At 43.2% G+C, this 19,891-nt stretch overlaps 1 protein-coding gene across 3 annotated transcripts in view; it reads left to right on the top strand.

Annotated features, from left to right (window-relative positions):
* The first annotated feature begins 7,381 nt into the window (after positions 1–7,381).
* The window catches only part of LOC139210998 (serine/threonine-protein kinase MARK1-like), a 28,641-nt gene continuing 16,131 nt past the window's right edge, over positions 7,382–19,891 (top strand). For all 3 annotated transcript variants that reach the window (XM_070841230.1, XM_070841231.1, XM_070841232.1), the window contains exons 1-3: positions 7,382–7,632; positions 10,407–10,607; positions 16,082–16,135. In XM_070841230.1, coding sequence (XP_070697331.1) covers positions 7,582–7,632; positions 10,407–10,607; positions 16,082–16,135 — 306 coding nt within the window. In that variant the 5' untranslated portion in view covers positions 7,382–7,581. The remainder of the gene's footprint in view (positions 7,633–10,406; positions 10,608–16,081; positions 16,136–19,891) is intronic.

Genomic DNA, 19,891 nt, shown 5'->3' on the forward strand with positions numbered 1-19,891 from the left:
AGCAACATTTTCAGGTTCTTGTGCTTGATTAATATTCCGCTCAGGGTAACAGTGAACATAATTAACTTAATCTCCCTGCGTATAGCTAGACATTTCATTAATCACTGGTAGATTTATTAAATAGATCAAAGCCCAAGTCATTGGCTGAAGATCAGAGAAAAGAAAAAAAGCCATGAAAGTTCAGTCAGTTGAATGTTTGTTACCCTCTGTCATCTCCTCACTACAATATCTCAGTGATGCAATAACTGTCCTCTATTTCTGATCATTTTATGCTCTGAATTTATTCAGCTTTTTATATCAAACAGCTATGTGCAGTATTCAGACAGTCACATCTGTCAAAAAGCAAGTGAATATTTCAGAATCAAGGAATGCAGGATAACATGAAGATGATAAGTTTAGCTGATCCTTAAATTGTTCAAATCCTCAAGACATCTACAGTACACTGACTTTTTTTTTCCTGTGTTGCACAAAATCCTGGCTCTTTCTTCCAGTTAGGGAAAAATGCACGCCTGCATTACAAATACATTCTGTAGGCAGATACAATAATTATCTGCACACAGATTCAATCTGTAGGAGGTCCCGCATAAAAATGAGATGTGAGCCCCTAATGACACCTAATTTAATTTCTCAGTAATTATCTTGTGGTTACTTAATTGAGTGCAGTTTTATTTAGTACAATGTACAATGGCCTCCAGATTAGGGATTTATGCCTGTTACCTCGGTGTGTAACCCATAATTTCAGTTTATTTTGTGATTGTATGATTTTTGTGGTGCATTTAGTAAAAAAAATTTGAAATTAATTTAGTTGGGTTAACCACAGAGTGATTTCCAGTGAACCTGGAGTCCTCTGGGCCCTGAGGGTCTGGATACTAGAGCTCACTGGCAACTCTGTAGTGACTAAACACATGTATGTGATGCCAAGAAGATGAAATCCCTTACATGTAACAAAGGCCATGCTAGCAGCTCTTTGAGGCTGTACTTAGGCCAGGTGGTTTGAGCTAAATGCTAACACCAGCCTGCTAACATGCAGTGACACGTGATGATGTTCAGCAGGTATAGGCAAATGTTCAAAGTCATCAGTTTTGCACATATTTGGTCATAAACCAAAGTATTGGACACATTTTGACCTGTTTATGGTGTTTAAAGTCAGAGGACTGAAGTTATTACCATGCATCCTGTGGAGACTAAGAATATCATGGCATGGAATTACATGGCAATCCATCAAATCGTTTTTGACACATTTCCCTAAAAATCCCAGACCTGCTGGTGGTGCCACAGGAAAAGTTGGGATCAGACAAGACACGTAGGATTCATCCTCCAGGAACCACGACTGTCTGTCTGATTTCATGTTGACCTAAGCAATAGTAGATGAGATATTTCAGTCAGGACCAAAGTGGTGGACCGACTGACCGACACTGCCGTCCCTAAAAATAATAAAATAAAACATATACCCACAACTGCGATGGTGAAAAACATTTATTTAGACATTTCCTGGCCTCAGACTTATCCCAGTTTAAACCTCTGGGCCTGCATCACAAATATGTTGTTGTAACTCAAGTGGTTAATCACTTCTCACTGGGAAATCACTCACAACCACTTCATAGTGTGCAATGACTTTGTGTTCTCCCCGGCCTCCCTCCCCGACACTCCTTCTGGGTAAGAGGTGTTTTAATGGCGAGGGAGAGAGAGTGCATGGAGAGGTGAGAAATGAGAAGTTTATTGGATGGCATTTGAGATCGGAAAGACATAATGGGATGAGGTCACTTGTTAACACTGGCAGAAAGTGCCACATGAGGGTGGCATAACCACTCAAAGGCACTCACAGGGTTACGCACTCACACATACATGCACGCCACTCAAGAAATCACTCTCATGGTAACAAGAATATACACACATCAAACAAATTAGCAGAGCCACCCGTCCGTGTGTGGATGTTTGTGTATGTAAATGGTGAACCCTGCTGGTATGGTATGCTGCCCGGTGCCACTGCATGTGGCTGTTGAACATGTGCCAGGTCGTAAACACTGCCTGCCTGGTGCCCAACCACAGATGTCGTTTCAATCAGCCTTCAGTCAGGCTGAAAAATAAATCCTGGAGGTCCATACCTGTGTGATTACATTCCCTAATTATAGTTTGGAGCAGTAACTCTGAGATGACTAAACGAGACGGGCCCTCAGGGTGTTGTGAATGTAATTATATCCTGACAATTAATAGGCCCATTCCTCAGAGAAGTTTGTTATATGATGACGTACCTGACCGTTTTTAGCTCGCCAGGGAAGCCTTTGAATTATGACATAATTACAAGGAAAAACATGATATACAAGGATGATAATTATCCCCAAGTACAGTAACAGTAAATGGCATTGCCTTTTATGAAGTTCATATCAGGAAAAGCATTTATATTTCTCCTCAGTGGGCCTGCTGCACAGTCTGGTGTTTATCGTTTGCCGCTGGGTCAAAAGAAGAAAAGGAAGCATCTTGGACCTGGAGAGCATCACATGAAGCCACGGCTAGCTCTCTGGAAGTGCTGCTTCATTCAGGGGGAGTTAGATCTGTTGCTATAGTGCCGAGTATGAACACACACAAGCAAAGCAAAGCAGCAAATATCCAAGTTGCTGGGAAAAAACAAGGGGACTAATTAACACACCTCTTCACATTACGAGAAGCACATTTGAAAAGGAAAACAAAAGAAAACAAAAAATGCATTGCTTTTTATGTTTTTTGGGGAGTACATAAAAAGATTTAAGATTTAAGAGGAGGACTGGCTGCACCGCTGTGTGCAGTGTGGGCTGGATGGTGCTAAGGATCACATAAAGTCCCTAATGTCCACCCACACCGGTGTTTTCACTTACATTGTCCTAATTAGACCTCCTCTCAGGACTATGTGGGCATGTGGGACTGCGTTTGATAGGCTTCTTTCCCAATCTCCACTTAGCTTTGTTACACCTTTTAGGGTGGAACAACACACATTTAATAGCACATTTAGTTTAGTTACCTCACATTTCTCCCAGAAAACATTCAACCTGAGCAGAGGATGAATGAAAACAACTGTGTCACTGTGCAGGCCTTAAAAACAAGCCTTTATCACTGAAGACACTTTGATATGTCATATAGGAAAAGCACAGGTGTAGATAATACAATTTATGTTAAATATTGACAATAACCTAAGCAGCTGAACCAAAAGAGAAAGCAGGTGTCATGGTAGAAGACCAGCAAAAAGGATTTTATTTTTACAACCTGGCTACCCAAATGTTCATCTTATAAACAATAGATAATCCTGATCTATAAAACATTAGGAATGATTTAGTCATCATTAATAAAGCTATAAAGTGTTACTGACTGATTCAGGAGTTAAGGAGGGTAAGTCTGCCAGCAGGGCTCTGATTGGTCCAAAGTCAAAGTGAGGCAGGAAATAGTTCAAGAGAGATAATCCTATAAGAAAGGTCAATGGGGTTTCCTCACACGCATGCTACTCTCTCCTTCATACCTTGCTGCAGTTTGCCATTAACGGAGAGGTTCACAGTTTTTCAAGTGTGTCTTCAAACAATATCTCAGGTGCCCAAATAAATTTCCATTAGGAGGTCAATTGTGCTTTCTGTGTAAGTGAAGGGGGACAAAATCCTCATTCTGTGATTCTGTCAAAATCTTATCTGAAGCTAATATGAGCTATTAGCAGTCTGAGTTAGATAAAAGTAACAGTTCCCCTTCTCACTCGTCGACAGAGAGCAGAAAACTACCCAACAAAAAGTGGTGAAAAGACAGAATTTTGCAGCTAAATCTCGATATTCTCACTTACACTCATTGCTACGCGTCCACACTTCCATCTCTCCCTCCCTGTCAGCTCACATCTGCCCTGGATTTTCAAGCCCTTTCATATTTTCCACTTCCCTGCCATCCCTCCCAATGCAACTTGGGAGAAATCGAGAGAAAACGAGTACATGATGTGTGTGTACTGTATGTCAGCACATGCATGTGTGACAGCGATAAAGACAGGTGAGGGGAGGCCAAGGGCGGGCGGGCGGGCGGGCGGGCGCGGGCTCCTGACGTGCCAGTCAGTAATACTTTTCCTCATGTTGAGGTGTGCTCACCGGGAGGGTGTGTTACTGCTGGAAAGCTCTGTAATGAACAGAAGGCTGGCTCTCTGCCTGATCAAATTCCACCACAGCCTCATATCTATCTTGCCTTCCAAAAATGTTCAGCATACCAGTGGGTTTTATTGACTTGTCAGAGCAGACAGCGGAGTGCAAGCTCTGCCTTGTAAGGTGTGCAGTTAACAGGTTTGCAAAAGCAGGAATGTCTGCTGGTGACTTTTTTTTTTAAACATTTATTTTGACCTTTTGTGTGTTTAGCTAAAATGTATAAGTGGTGATTAGATGGACAACAAGTGCTAGGACGGTGGTTATTTATCCAAGCTCAGCTCAATCATTTTGGCACACGTGCCTTTAAAATCATCTAGACCGTGAGTCTCTCACACGTAAACATCCTTTTGTCAGAAAAATAAACAAACTCCACTGATTTAACATATTAAAGTCTGATTACAGGTTTTGGGGAGTAATTCTGCTTATGTGTAAAAGGTGATGCCAGCACATAAAACTGGGTGAAGTTTTCCTGAGTCTCTGACTGGACTGTTGGCAGTAGAGATGCATTATGGGTAATGAAGGTACCACCAGATTTTGACAAAAACAAATAATGCAAAGAATAAAAAATGGGTCTGATGCATTCACGTTAATATTTCATCCATTTGGACAGTGCGACACCAGTCCTATGCTAATTTAAGTACTTTTAATTGAACACCGTCAAAATCAATATTAACTAATATCTTTTTATTTTCATACAAAATCAAGCCTTCATGTCAAAAGAGTTACGTCATTTCTACTACCTGGATAGGAAATGATGCAACAAGTCTTATTTATAGTGCAATGGATGAATTATTATTTCATTCAGATGGTTTGAAGAGTCCTCTGGGATTTTCCTCTGGGTTTCTCAAACATCTCCCTGAATTTATTTTTCAGAGAAATGGATGTTCGGCCTTTACTCGAACATAATGGCTATACTTGAGAGGCACAAACTGGGGCTAAATGTCAGCATGCAAAAGTCTACAAAACAGTCTCCTTCCTGAGGAGGCTGTTCCTGGTATTTCCCACACTTCTGCAGGATGTGTGCAAACATTGTTACTGACTGGAAAGCATGGCTTGACTTTCACTGGTGAAACTGAGTCAGGCAAAAAGAGCTATGGTAAAATGCCAATGCTGACAGATGCTACTCCCCTATCTGTCTCATAATGAGTTTAGCCTCTCTCTCCCCCTCTCTCTCTGTCGTTCTACTCTTTCCTCTCACCCCCTGTCCTGCAAATACAGTTAACTGCATGACCATCCACAATGAACGGCGGTTAACAGCTGCCTCTTTTTTGATGGTTGCCTGTGAGAGCATGTAATTGCATTTGGCCCTGAGTGTACATGAACTAATTAAACCAGTGTCAGTGCCCATTACATTCCACAGCAGTGCAACTCAGGTACAGAATACAGATCCCAGACGCGGACACAGAGCAGTATAGTAGTCATTTATTTCAATTCATTGTGAATATCTATCAATTCACACACACATAAAACTGGGTAAATGTCATCAAATCTAAAACAGATACTAACAAAACACCGCCAAATATCTCACTAAAGTACACTTTAGGAATAATTTAGCTGGTCCCAGTTGTTAGGGCTCAGAGAGGATAAAGATCTGCTATGTTGGGACCCGATCCATGTGGGGATCAGATGCAGAATTCCAAAAATGCCCATCTACATGCCAAGATTCAGTGTTGGACCCCTTTTGTTTTGTTGAACCATCTTATCTCTTTGCATATTGTTCTGGTTTCTCTCACTAAAAAACATTAAGACAAAACATTTTTCAGTGAAATTTATCTGAGAGCTCTGCCGATCAAAAGGAGGGCAGAGCAGAACCGATCTCACGGGACTAAGTTTGTAGTTGGTGAAATATAAACTAGAGATTCCTCAAAACCACAAAAAAAGGCCTAATGTTCTCAGTGGCTTTCAGGTCCCATATCCATCAGTTATTGTGATAGTTATGTCATGCTGTGTCCATTGTTATGGCTGGGGCCTCTCTGCTGTGTGAGACAAACCATCAGTCATGAAACACAGAGGAAGGTGCACTGTCTGCCTGAATTCCACAATAATCCTGCAGAGACAAAGAAGACGTGACATCTCATACAAGGGGCTCGGTAATGGGCATTAACTCCTGTTGCTCCGCTTGTTCCTCAGCACAATATGACATGTCAGCGCACTCATGACTTATGAGGCAGAGGATGAAATTTGATGTGGATTCAAAGAAAAAGATGAGCTATGGGCATTATTTGTCTGGGCCCCACTGCAGATGTGCAACATGCTGCAGGTGCAGCCTGACACCTAGTGGACAAACTGCGCATGCACAAGTTATATCCTCATAACCACTCCCAGAAAAAGAATACAAAAAAAACCAGGTGATGATTTCATGGATAAGAAATCTAAAAATCTGTCTTTCAGTAGCAGATAGTGGCTCATATTTTGTCCTCTACTCACTCAGGAAAATTAATTATTATACTATAAAGCAGAAATGGGGGAATAATAAGGGGTGTAATGATGCAATTGTCCAACAGGTGGCAAAGTCTGTCCAGTTTCCAGTGTGACACAGGCCTTACCCTTGAACTAGGCCTCTCTCTGGCCATAACAGCGTTCACCACGTTGTTATATTCAAATACCAGATGAGGTAGTAAATCAGGGAGCAGTTAGACCATATTTCCACCCACGAGGTTAAACTAAGGAGTTGATGCGTCCATTCAAAATCACAAATAAAAGAAATAAGTCACGTTATCTGTATCATTGCAACCTTAATGCTGTCATTCTGCAGAATCACCCCAACATGCTGAAACATTTCTGTACATCCAAGGCCATTCGACAACCGGTTTAACAGGCTGCACACGCCCTAAATTTAGATCGGATCTAAATCTGATGGACACTGGTCCAACTGTGCGCCTAACTGTTTTCTGGTGACTTGAATAATGAGCTATAAAGAGGAGACAAAGGGAGTGTATGTGTGGACTGAGAGAGGGAGAGAGAGAGAGGGAGAGAGAGAGAGAGAGAGAGAGAGAGAGAGAGAGAGAGAGAGAGAGAGAGAGATCCCTCCATCCTTCCTGGTGGGAGGTTTGAGATGCGCTGCGCAGACCCGTCCGCTACCGACGCATCTTCCTGGCCTGCCCCCCTCTCTCTCTCTCTCTCTCTCTCTCCCCCCACCCCCCCCTCCCACCCTCTCTCTCTCTCTCTCTCTCTCTCTCTCTCTCTCTCTCTCGGTCTCTCTTTCCTCCTTTTCTGTCTGCCACCAGCCCAACTGAAGGGAAGTGCACAAAGCCAATAAGAAAATCTGGCGCGTCGGCGGGGCCCTGTACGCGCTATGCAGCGGTAAAGAAAGGCCGCTCCTCGCGGTGTTTCCAGGGGATGTAGAGACGGAGGGACGGAGGCACCGCTCGCCCCGACGGACCGCGCCGTGTCTGCTCTGCCCAGCCCGCTGCATCGCTGAGCGGCCTGCGAAGCTCACAAGATGTCGACCAGAACGCCATTGCCCACGGTGAACGAGCGCGACACCGAGAATGTAAGTGCTGCTGTCCGGGGACGCCGGTGAGGTACCGGGCGTGGGAGCGGAATAAAAAATGCCCGGGGATCCTGCTATTTAGCGCTCGGGTCGGTGCAGGTTTATGGCAGCGCTTTTTTTAAAGGCTTCACTGTTGCAGAACGACTCGACCAATGAGCTCTCCGGCTTTTTCCCCCCTTCGTTTTTTTGTCGCTCTGACGGGAATTAAAGCACGGAGCCTAGAATAACCTAGAATAAAGGTGCAGTTTGGTTACGTCTGTCCCAGTTTCTGTGCACAACAAGGCTGGCCTAAACAACGCACTGCGTCAGTGTGCTGGCTTTAATGATACATGCGAAGCTTGAATGTTAATGTTGAGAATTAAAACGCTGCCTGTGTGGCCCTGTGGGGACACGGTGTTGCTCCACTCGTGCAACTGGGGGTATTTTCTAGTCCACACCGTCAATATTTAGGGAGGGTGGGGGAGGATGTTGCCCTACTTTTCAATGGCAACGCTTGGTAGCATCGCAATGTGACATCCATCACCTATTGGGCCCTGTTGTAGCTGCACGCTCAGTGCTGAGGAGGAGGAGGAGGAAGAGGAGGAGGAGGAGGAGGGAGCGTGTTATTATTCACCATCCTGCCGCCACGACACTGATGAGCTGAAGCACACCGACATGTATTTATTAACAGGCCAAAGAAATGGCTGGAGATTTCCCATTCATTGTGTGGAGGAATGTCTGTGAGCGACCCCCCAACCCCCTGCTGCTCAGAGCCCAGCATCATAATGAGACTACCTCTGAGCTCCGGCCAGATGAGGACTGCTGTGTGAATGCTGACAGGCTCTGACATATCTAGGGTTGTCTGATTTTTTTTTTTTTTTTTTCTTCTGGAAACAAGATGAGGCACGGACTAAAGCCTCCTTGTATTATATTGTGTCACAAGTACAAGCAGTGGAAATAGCTTGAAGCGGTCTTTTAAAGGTCATTCCCAGACTTAGTAATAGGGCTTTTATGTTGGCTCTCCATTTCAAAATGCATGTATCTGGAGTCTTCTTCTTTGGATTATTTAAATTTTTAGTTATATAACTCAACAAACCAACAAGTAGTGTTAACTTTACGTGATGGTATCAGCTCTCTGATCATTCTCTGTCAGTGTCCAGTGATGCATCAGCTTAAGGGAGTGCTAATGTAACTGTATAGCAGTCTAATGCAACTTCAGGTCTCGCAGAGGTAGACACGGACTGCTAGGAGGCTATTAAAGCACTGGCTCAGCAGTGCTTGCAGTAGCCAGCCAGCCTAGCCTGCCTCTGTTCGACTCCATCAGGCAGCCCCAGGGCCCACTAGCAGCTGAACTGCATTGCATAACAGCTTATTACTCAGAAAGACGAGTGGCTTTTAGTGCAGCAAAATAGAAGAAGAAGCTCTCTTGGCTTTTTTTATTTTTTTATTTTAATGTGTGTGTGCAGCTGTGCAGGTGTGTGTTGTTGTTCTTTATGTCTGGCCTCCCTGAAGACATAACGTCGTTGGTTGGGAGTTAATGGACGGGCCAGTGAAACAAACTTTGTGTATTAATCAAGCCCTAGTGCTCCAATTTAGCTTCCTGTTCAGATGCCCTTTGGTTGAACTACAGAATTCGGAGCCAGGCTGAAGGTGTATTTTCGTGTACACACATGTGTACCTGAAGGATGAACCGGCCATGTGACAGATCTGATCCAAAGTCGACGGGAGGAACTGAAGTCACTTTAGCGTGGACATTTACTAGCTTCAGATATAACACAGACGGTCATAATACACAGATTTCTCCGTCATGGAGATGTTAAACAGGGTTTTGGTGCATTAGAACCAAGGAGGCTAACTTTGACTGGCATCTCATCCAAATTTGTCCTTGCCTTCCTTTCTCTTTCACACACACACACACACACACACACACACACACTGTGACACCAGGTTAGTGTTTGAGTCCTGCAGTGTAGCTCTCCCCCTGTCAGGATGTAGCATAGCAGAGGTGATGCGCACCCTGCAGGGTGTAGCGTTTCCCTGGTGAAATGGGAGCAGGGGAGCCTGGGTAACCAGACCAAGGCTTTATTCTCTGGCTGGGTGTGGTGCTCAGGAGCAGAGGATCATGGGATCTCTGACCTGGACTGACATCAGCAGCTGTTGTAGAGGAGAGGAAACAGGCCAGCAGAGACTACGCGTAGCCTGTGCCAGCGTTGTACTTACAGCAAGCTGTTCCTAATTCACCTTCACATGCCATATCACAGGGACACTTGTTGTCATTGGGTTTGGCCACGGAGCAGCAACACTGTTATAATCTTGACTCTATTCTGCACATCTTGTAGGTGTTCTCAAAGGTATTAGTTTAGTTATTGAGTCTTGTCTTGTGGCTGATAAGGTCTTCAGGTTAGGAGGTTAAGGTGTCACAGTTCCTCTTGGGGTTTGAATGCAGTGTACTATTATGTGTCTGCACGTAAATGTAGTCATATTCTCACACACATGTACACATAGAACACTGGATCCCCTTCTTGGATGTGGGACTTGGTTAATGGGTTCATCTGTGTTTGCACTGCAAATATCCCAGCTTTGGCACACTCACACAAACCTCCACTGCAGCACTCTTCTGCATTGTTTTCATGTGTGCAGCCAGTGGAGCAAGAGGAAGGGTTCTTTCGAAGTTGGTGTACCAAAAAGCCAGAGAGGTTCACAGGAGTTTTAATGTTTGTGTTTATATAGTAAATCAAAGTTCCAGTTTGGGAATGAGGATGTTTCTCATCTCCACATGTGTGATTTTCCTGCAGCACTCGTCGGTGGACGGCTTTGCCGAACCCCCAGCTCCCCCGACAAAGTCTGCGAGTCGCCACAGCTTGCCGCGATGCCGCAACTCTTTCACCTCCACAGAGGAGCACCCCCATATTGGCAATTACCGCCTCCTCAAGACCATTGGGAAGGGGAATTTCGCCAAGGTGAAGCTGGCACGACATGTCCTGACTGGACGAGAGGTGAGACAAGTTTTTACTTACTTCTTTTATAAATAACCAAGGTGTTAGTGTTTTTACCATACAAAAAACATTCCTCATATGACTCACTCACTCTCATATTGCTACATATTAGCAGTTTTGTTACTAAATTGTCAGAAAATAGCCATAAATGTCCGTCACAACTCCACAGAGCCAAAGCTGACATATTATAACTTGTTTCATTAGACCAGTAGTTTAAAAACCTAATTATATTGAACTAACCATCAAGGAAGACAAATATTAACATTTAAGGAGCTGGAACTAGTGAAGTTTCATCATTCTTGCTTAAAAATTATTGTATTATCATCATCACGTCTCTCATCTGCTCATCTAAACGCACGTCTCTCGTTTGGGTTACAATTTAAACATCCGCTGTTTTACACCAAAGTGTAAAACAAGATGATATCAGATGTATTTGCTTCATCAGCTCTTTTGTCAGAGCAGGTTTTTTTGTCCTGTTCTGACTCTCAGCAGAGTTAATGATATCCTGTCATGACAATATTGTACACGACCATGTTAGTTCTCTCGGTCAGGTTAGCTCAAGCTCTGTCTTTCTCTCTCTCTCTTTCATACACTGCTGACCTGTCAGTGTGATAGACAACCTGCTTTGGTGTGTCAGTAATTAAAGCTCCTGTTTCCCTAAGGAGGAAACAATGACCTGAGATCTCCCACTCAGCAGGACCCACAGCACCCTCTGATCCTCCTCAGACACCCTCTCATGTCTGTTTCTTAGCCACTTGCATCCTTAAATCCTCAGAGTTTCACCATGTTCTCAGCCATTTCAGTGTATTGAGGGCATAAATATTCCCCCAGGTCAACCCAGTAACACTTTGATCCATTTCGTGTCCTTTAATGCCAATGTTAAACAGGCATATTGGGTATGCGACCCACTGTTTGCTGGCAAGGTCAGGCGCTGCTTTGTGTGCCTGAGTGCCTTTGCTGGCTCATCAGAATGCAAAGACATGGATCAGAGTGAGAGAGAGAGAACAGGTGGAAAGAACATAACCCAGTAAAACCAACGCTATCTTTGCCTGAGCCCAGTTCGTCTCCCACCAGCTAAGACTTTTTTTCCCACCTGAAACAAAACAAAAGGCTTTAACTCTGTAGAAAAATATCAAGAAAGAGTTCTGTGGAGAGACAGAGCAGCAGTCACTTCTAGGTGACAGAGTATCCTCTATCTGCTGAAGAGGGTGACTACAGGATGTGGTCACAAGACACACACATACACACACACACACTCTCACACACTCACACAGACATACAGTACATGCTCAGCTGCACTGATGGAAACCTGATGCCTCCACCATATGGCCCCATGTCTTACCTACATGAGAGGGGCAATCATATATGATTATGTTGTTTTCTAACCTAATTATTCAAAAAAACTAAAAATAGTTTTGCATGTGAAGAGTTTTGTCCGGTTTAATTCATAACAGATGGAACAGGCTCAGATGCTTACTTACTTATACTTATTTTGGATTTGATTATGCACACATTTGTTATGTGGTAACATACAGCAGCCTCTTAAAAAAGAAGTATGTTGGGTTCGACTGGTGATTATTTTATCAACTGATCCATTAAGTATTTGGTCTATATAGCATAAAAAAATAGTGAGAAATGCCCATCACGGTTTCCTTAAACTCAAAGTGAATTTGATCAATATTGCAAAACATAAATATTCTCAGTTTTGTATCACAAACTACATCGAAAAGCAGCAAATTCTCACAGTTGAGAAGCTGGAATTAGGGAATGTTTGGTATTTTTGCTTAAAAATCACTTGAATGATTAACCGGTTACCGAAGTAGTTCCCCTTTATTCTTTTGACAATCAACTAATCTAAATCTCTAAAGCTGACACATTAAAGGAATTTGAAATCTTTTTTCAGTAGCTCTGTATACACTTACACACAGTACAGAGGACAAATGTGCTGAAAGAACTAAATATAGACACACACACAGCTAAACAAGGACAACAAAGATAAGCCAACATGAACATACAAACGCTATGTGGCATGAAAGCTAATGGATATATATAAAAAAAAAACAAGTCTAGTCAAGTCAGTTTTATTTATAGAGCCCTTAAACACACACATTTGTCTTTAAAGACTTTAAGAATATGACACCCTCTGCCTGAATAAGAAAAAGCTTCACAAAAAAACTTGCTATCTGGGAAAACCTCAGAAATTCAAACATATGTGGAGAATATGAATCAGAGAAACAACTTTAGGTCCTGCCAAGCACTGTTAGACCCAGTAACAAACATGTGACAATAGACACACTCTGTGTCCAAGTAGTGCATTAGTGAATGGCAGAGTAACGATTGCTTTTGTCCTACTTTTTTATGGGCTATTTGTGTACAGAGGTAGTTTATCTGTGTACATTATGTACATTATTGTACACTTAATGTGCATGCTTATAAATATTTAGATTCTAAACACATCACCCAACCCTGATAGCTACCCAGCAACAGTAATGTGCTTCTCTGCTGTGCATGAGATATGACCTTACACTCTGCTAAAGTAGTTCCTTTTAGCACACGGAGATCATGACCCTGTGCTTGTGAAAATAAGCTCAGAGGGAAATAAAAGTGTAGAGGAACATGTAAAGCCCTCCAGCGCGCAAGTGATGCTATGACGAACTTCCCCTGCATGTCCTCTGTCTGAGCATTCACACGTATGTGTTTTCAGAGCATGCACAATCACAAGACTTGCTCACGGTGGGGAGCATATGGGCCGTGTGTTACGAACGCGCTGAATAATTAACAGTGATGCACGTTACCCTTCTGTCACTGTGGGACTGAATTATTCACCCTCACATCCATCAGTGAGGAAACACACACACACACACACACACACACACAGTGGCATATGATGTGATGCCATCCACACATTAATCAAATCTATCAATCTGAGAACCAAAAGGGAAATATTGGTGCAGTGTAGCATGATGAATAACTGTGACTCATGCAGAGGGAAGTTGGAACAATAGAGTGACACATGACGACAGCTCCACCACCTGCAGGCACACACAGATAAACAGACACAACACAAGCGTCCCTCCACCTGATTGTTGTCTGTGACAGGAGGAAGCAGAGAGGAAGGGAGTGAGGTCTGTCTGTGTGCACCTGCCCACCTAAGACGCCTGCAAATAGACACCACCCGCGTACTGCATGTCTACACACGGCGAGACTCTCTGCAGTCTTTGTCTCCGCTCTCTCTTCTCCCCGCTAGACTCCTGCTCCTTTCACAGCCACCACATTGCCATCATTAGAGAGTTTAGCTTCCGTGTCTGGATGAAATGAAATGTCCCAGCAACTGTAGATCTTAGGGAAACCACGCTCGGGATGAATAACCTGCATTCTCTCCACTGTGACTCAGCATTTGCTTTCTGGTTTCCCCCCTTAACAGGCTGCTTGGGATTAGAGCCAGATTCTGCATCCACTGAAGCATGTTTATTAAGCTCTCAGGAGGCCAGAGTCACAGTAATGCTGTTATAATAAATTGTAATTAATGCTTTGATGGCATCATTAATCTCTAAAGGCAAGCCCCCCCCCCCCCCCCTTCCTCTCTTTAGAAGAGAGGTCAGGGTCTTATCTCTTAACAGTTGAACAAGCAGGATGACAACGTGAGCTAAGTTTACACAATGCAACACATTTTAGCGATATGGGGACCTGCATACAAGAGAGAAAAAGCAGCAGTCAGTGGTGCAGTGACTCTGTATGCAGCTCAGAACTGCAAATAATTAAATATCAAATCAAATTTACAGTTTTGGTTAGTATATAAGGTGCAGTAGGTTCTTGTGCTGAATGTTAGTTGCCAACATAGTATATTATAATGCAGTGTTATAGTACCAAGTTTATACTTGTAATGTTACGACATGTGTAGAATGGAAAACCCTCAATGCTTTGCTCAAGAGCTCTTCATCAGAGCCTTAATTTGATAATATAGTGGAGGGGCTAATAGGAAATGTGCAGAGAGAGAGGAGGGTGACTACTGTACATTACTGTGTGCGTCTTTGACCACTCAGCGTCTGTGATCTGATGATGCTTTCACTTGTGTCGATATACTTATACTATAAAATAATAATAATGATAAACTAAGTGACTACATTGCACCACATTTTAGCAAGCTAACATACTAAAGTAAGTTGGTAAATACTACACCTGGTTAGCGTCAGCATTTTGAGCATTTTAGCATGCTGCTGTAAGCGATTAGCACAGTAAGTACAGAGCCAGTAGCACGTCTATGCCATACAGTCTGTGGTCGGTACACCCTCAGTCTTGGTATCAGCCCCTCATTTTCAGTCAGTTATATTATGGCACAACAGTGTCCCATCACATCAAACCACGCACTCAACAATCAAAGCGGTTTAGTGTGCACACGGGTGTGTTTTATAATTTAACACTTAAAACATGGTTAAAAAAAATCAGTGTGCGGAGTATTTCATTGGAAGTGCCTTTTTAGAAAACAGTTTGGATCTAAGTTTATTTCCCGTCAGCTCACATTAACAAACACTACAACAGAGAATGAGCAACAACACATTTGAAATGTTTAACTCTGTGCAATGGTCTGTGAGGACACAGTTGAAGAGTCTAAACTCCCCTCGAGGCCTTTAGAGGCCACGCAGATCTAAAGCGGTTTCAACCAACCAGCTCTCTGGGCCTTCCTTAGAGCCTTGCACTCTCCTTAGTGGGGCTGAAAAAAAAATGTGTGGTAATTGCTATTTAGTGAGACCACAAACTCAGCCTGCCAGCACTGGTGACATGCATATTTCTGTGCAAGTCTGTGTACTAAAACATATAATTATTATTAAATCATTTGTATAACAGCGCTATGTATAGGCCATATGTGGGCCTATTATTTGAAGGTAATTACATTATATTGTAAACCTGCTCCGTCAATCACTTGTCAGCATAATGTAGGGGCTTACTGGTGAGTCTGCAGTATGGCTCAGCCAGAGGCTTTGTGAACTGCTGAGCTCTCAGAAAGTAAGGGGAACAGCAGGTCTGTTTCAGTGTGCACTTGGGGTAGATTATTGAGATTGATGGTTCAGACTGCTGCCCAGCAAGACCTGCCAAGCCAACAGTACATCACGGGCCTGCAGCATCATATATACTTACACTGACCTGCCTGCCTACACTTCTGTCTATATATACTATAAGTGCATCTGTGTGTGTGTGTAATCAGTATTGTTGTATTTTCATTATCACAAATAAGCACATATTCTTGTGTCTTCGTTTGAACGCTGGTTCAGCTGTGAGGGGGTTTTGACAAAGCTGCCTCTCAGCAGAGTAGTGGAATAATGAGAATAGTTCATTTCATTTCTGGACAACTAAAACACACAAATACACAAATGGAATTAGTTTTGACATCTTGGCTATCTTTTATCTCCACATCCCACTCTCTCCCCCTTCCTTTCTTTTCTCTGTCTTTGTCTTCCTGCCTTCTCCCTCTCTAGGTGGCGGTGAAGATTATAGACAAAACCCAGCTGAATCCCACCAGCCTACAGAAGGTGAGTCTGTGTTTTACGGCCACATGGTAACATTAATGTCTTGGTTGCAATGCTCGTGGCTTCTCCATTAGTCATTCCTGAGTTCCCGCCACTGTGGTTCTTTGCTCTTTGAACTCAGGATGTGCTGTTTTACATAATGTAATCAGCTTGTTTAATCTCCAGCCCCCCTCCTCCACCCTCCTCCACCCCCCCACAGCACTCTTGGCTCTGTTGGTTTGTGGTTAGGAGCAGCTAAAAATACTCCTGCCTGCCTGTTTGTCACTTACCCTTGTCTAGCAGTCATAACCAATTACAACTAAGGGTTTGGGACCGTTTCCTGATTACTGAGTCCAAATCCAGCTCTTTCTGCTGATTAAACGCACACACACACACACACACACACACACACAGACACACACAATCCTCATGGTAGATTAGACCATGTGGAAGGAAAGTGGTCACTGCTACAGTATAAAGCATGGCTGATCTAAATAAATACATTTAATGCAGGTGTGCAGCTGACTGACAGGGATTCTTTATCTGGCAGTGACTATATCATAACATGCCTCACCATCGATGCTCTTTTAATTTGAGTGTTTTGTAAAGGATGAACAATTTGCTAAGCAACCGTTGTGGTGACTCATTATAATAATGGACCATTTTAACCACCACACCGACATAAACGGCGGTGGATGTCTTGATGGATCTCTTGGCCTCTGTCTCTCTGTAAGCCGCCGGGGTGAGACAATATTGGTGCAGCGAGCAGTCTTAATGGTACTATAATAACAACATTTAGCTTCTCAAGACGTCTGCTCTGCCACAGTGGATGAGAACAGTGATCTCAATGAGTGTTACTGGAGGAAATGAAGTCTGGGTTAATCAAACAGGGTGTAATAGGAAAGGGCTATTGTGAGACAAATGACAAATTTGGTTCTTGGCTTAAATCCTACTCGTAAATCTGTAAAACAAGAGAATTTTAAGTATTTCTATCATGATTCTGTTCCTGGCATTGTTCTCCACGAGTAGAGCATATCTGTAATTGACTTGGATCTTAATGGGATCCGACTGCAATTCTTCAGCCAATCAGTGCCAAGAAGTTTCACACTCATCTAATCTGACTGAGATAAATGTCATTGTGTGATCTCTTTTGTTCAATAGGCTATTGTGTGGTTTCTAATCTGCACTCACACCACGGGGCAATGATCATTTACAGTCATTGTATGTGCGTGTGCGTGTGTGGCATTAAGATTCTGAATATAAACTGACTCCGACTTCACCGATTTGGGTCTTGTCTAGGTCACGAGTGGTTACGTACCCGGTGGGTCAGGTTGTCCGCTGCCTGGTGATGGGCAGGGCAGACGTATCATGTGAGGCTGCAGACCAATCAGGATCTCTCTGATCAATTATTCAGTGGGCCTTTCAGATGTCAGCTGCAGTAGACCTGAGAGGGTCAATGTGGAGACGTCTCGTGGCTTTTTATGGGCGACGAGCTATTATTGGTGTAATAGCATTTATGCAGGATGATGATGATGATTACCAGTATACATGCATTCATCTGTTAACTCTGGTGTGTGTTTGTGTATCTGTACCTGAGTGTAAAGACATTTGTGTATCTGGGTGCTTATATGTAGTTGTAAACTTTAACGTCCTCTGCTCTGTACTATAGGATTGCTGTAATGGTACACAGAAGTGCCATCTGCAATGCAGAAGCTTGTCTTATAATGCAGCAGTCGTCTCTTGGATTGAATCGATTGTCTCATTGACTTAGAGTGTCCTGTGTTATCCTTGTGAAAGCTTTACTATGGATGCATTAAAGGCAACATCCACTTTAATACAGCTCTCATATCCTTTCCCTGGCCAAATAATGTCTGGGAATGTGCTGCTGGTGAGCCAGTTTACTGCAGTTAATGGTGAGGATTTTCAGATTAGACGACGAGGAGCAAACATGCTAACATGCAGACCTCCAAATCTACAGAAGTGCCCTCCGACAATCCTCATTTCAGAGTGTTTAAGATCACAGAAAGAACGAAAAAACTGTATTTTTGCTTTGGCTCCATGCTTTGGTGGAGGTATTCTTTATGTGTAGAGGTCTAGACTGGATTTGTTCCCTGAGGTTGTCTGGACTGCTCCTGCTTTCCCTGAGAAAACAGCAGGAAAAATTAATGAATGGATGTAAAGGTTGAGAAGCCATCACAAATACAGCTTTAGGATGGATTTTTTTTGCCCCCCAGTATCTTGGACAATAGATGGACCATACCACAGTGTACGCTTTCATGGCTGAAAATGCTATTCTGTGTAGCTGAGCAGGCTATTTGTAGAGGTCGGTATAAACAGCAGAAGGCCATAACTATTGATTCAGTGACTCAGGCTTTTTACATGCATGAAGAGCACAGGTTGAAGGATTTTCTAATGTAACTCTCCTTCTGTTGTTCTGCTTTATGATAAACCTAAGGAACTGAACCGTACCATGCAATTCACTGTTTACCGTCAGAGTTATAGTAATGCTTTTCTATTTGTGATCCTGTGTGTTTGTCGGTGTGGGAGAGCGAGGTTTGAGGGGTCTGATCTGGCCACATCACTCCTACGCTCACTATTAACGGCGGCTCTTTCATGTTACCCCGTCAAAATGCCACTGATCTCTCTTTTTATGGTCTCAGAGGAGCCAGGCTGCGGGCACACCATCTGGCTCTGTGAGCACAGCCAGCGCTCTGACAGATCCTATACAGTGACACACATGCCTGTATGTCACATACAGACATACACGGGAGATCCTTTGGTTCATGCAGAAGGCTCTAGCTGGCAGAGCCATTTTTAGTGTTTCAGTCACAGTTATGACAACATTTCGACATATTTGCAGCTGTGTGCAGTCGTTAATCCACTCATATACACATGCAAATGGTACGTAACTTATCTCAGAGTAGGATTTAGAGTGAAGTTCACATCGCAGATATGAGGAGATGAGGTCAATCATAAAATCTTTGCTTTTATCACTTCTTGAGCTTATCTATGACGGCCTGGTGTTTCCCAACAATTATTTAATTCAAAAAAGAGATTAGTAGAGGCCAGAATGAGTCATGAGGTTAGAATGAAGCTTCGGTCTGTTACTTTATGGCCCATTGGCGCTTTCTGCCCTGCTGTGACTTTGTGGTGGTTTCAGTGTAACAGGAAATGAGGTCAGCTGAACTTCCAAAGCACCTCCTTAGATCCGCCACAGGAAATGCATCACATGTCATCTGTGGTCATGGATGCTGACGTTGTCATGGTTTTTAGGCATTTTAGCCCTGAAATAGGCCTCTCCGTTAATCCCTTCCTTCCCAGAGCAAACGCTGCTTTCATCCCACCATCCCATCGCCCTCCGTCTCTTTCTAATCTGTAAATACGTGTTGTTTTTATTGCTTCAACAATGGTAACGTCGATAAAATGTTAAAGGCGACACGATTGACTTGTCAGAAATGCTAGAGGTGCCGTCTCAGATGAAATGAAAGCTTGTGCCGTTAAGATGCGAGACATGACGCTCACATTTGGAAAAGGTAGAGCTGACGTAAAAAAAAAATGTGTACGTCTGTGACGTAAAACAGACCTCAGGGAGTGAAGAGAGAAAATGAAGTGACATAAACTGGCAGCTCCTCCAAGAATTAAAATGTCTTTTCTCGACGTGGCTCAGAGCCACAGCGCTAACCTCCGGTCTTACTATCTCATATCTGAGTGTGATGGTGTGATGTTTTTAAAGCATTCAGAACAACATACTCTGACTCTATTTGTGTGTTTTCTGCCAGT

Source organism: Pempheris klunzingeri, chromosome 12 (genome assembly GCF_042242105.1).
Source record: "Pempheris klunzingeri isolate RE-2024b chromosome 12, fPemKlu1.hap1, whole genome shotgun sequence".
Taxonomy (NCBI): domain Eukaryota; kingdom Metazoa; phylum Chordata; class Actinopteri; order Acropomatiformes; family Pempheridae; genus Pempheris; species Pempheris klunzingeri.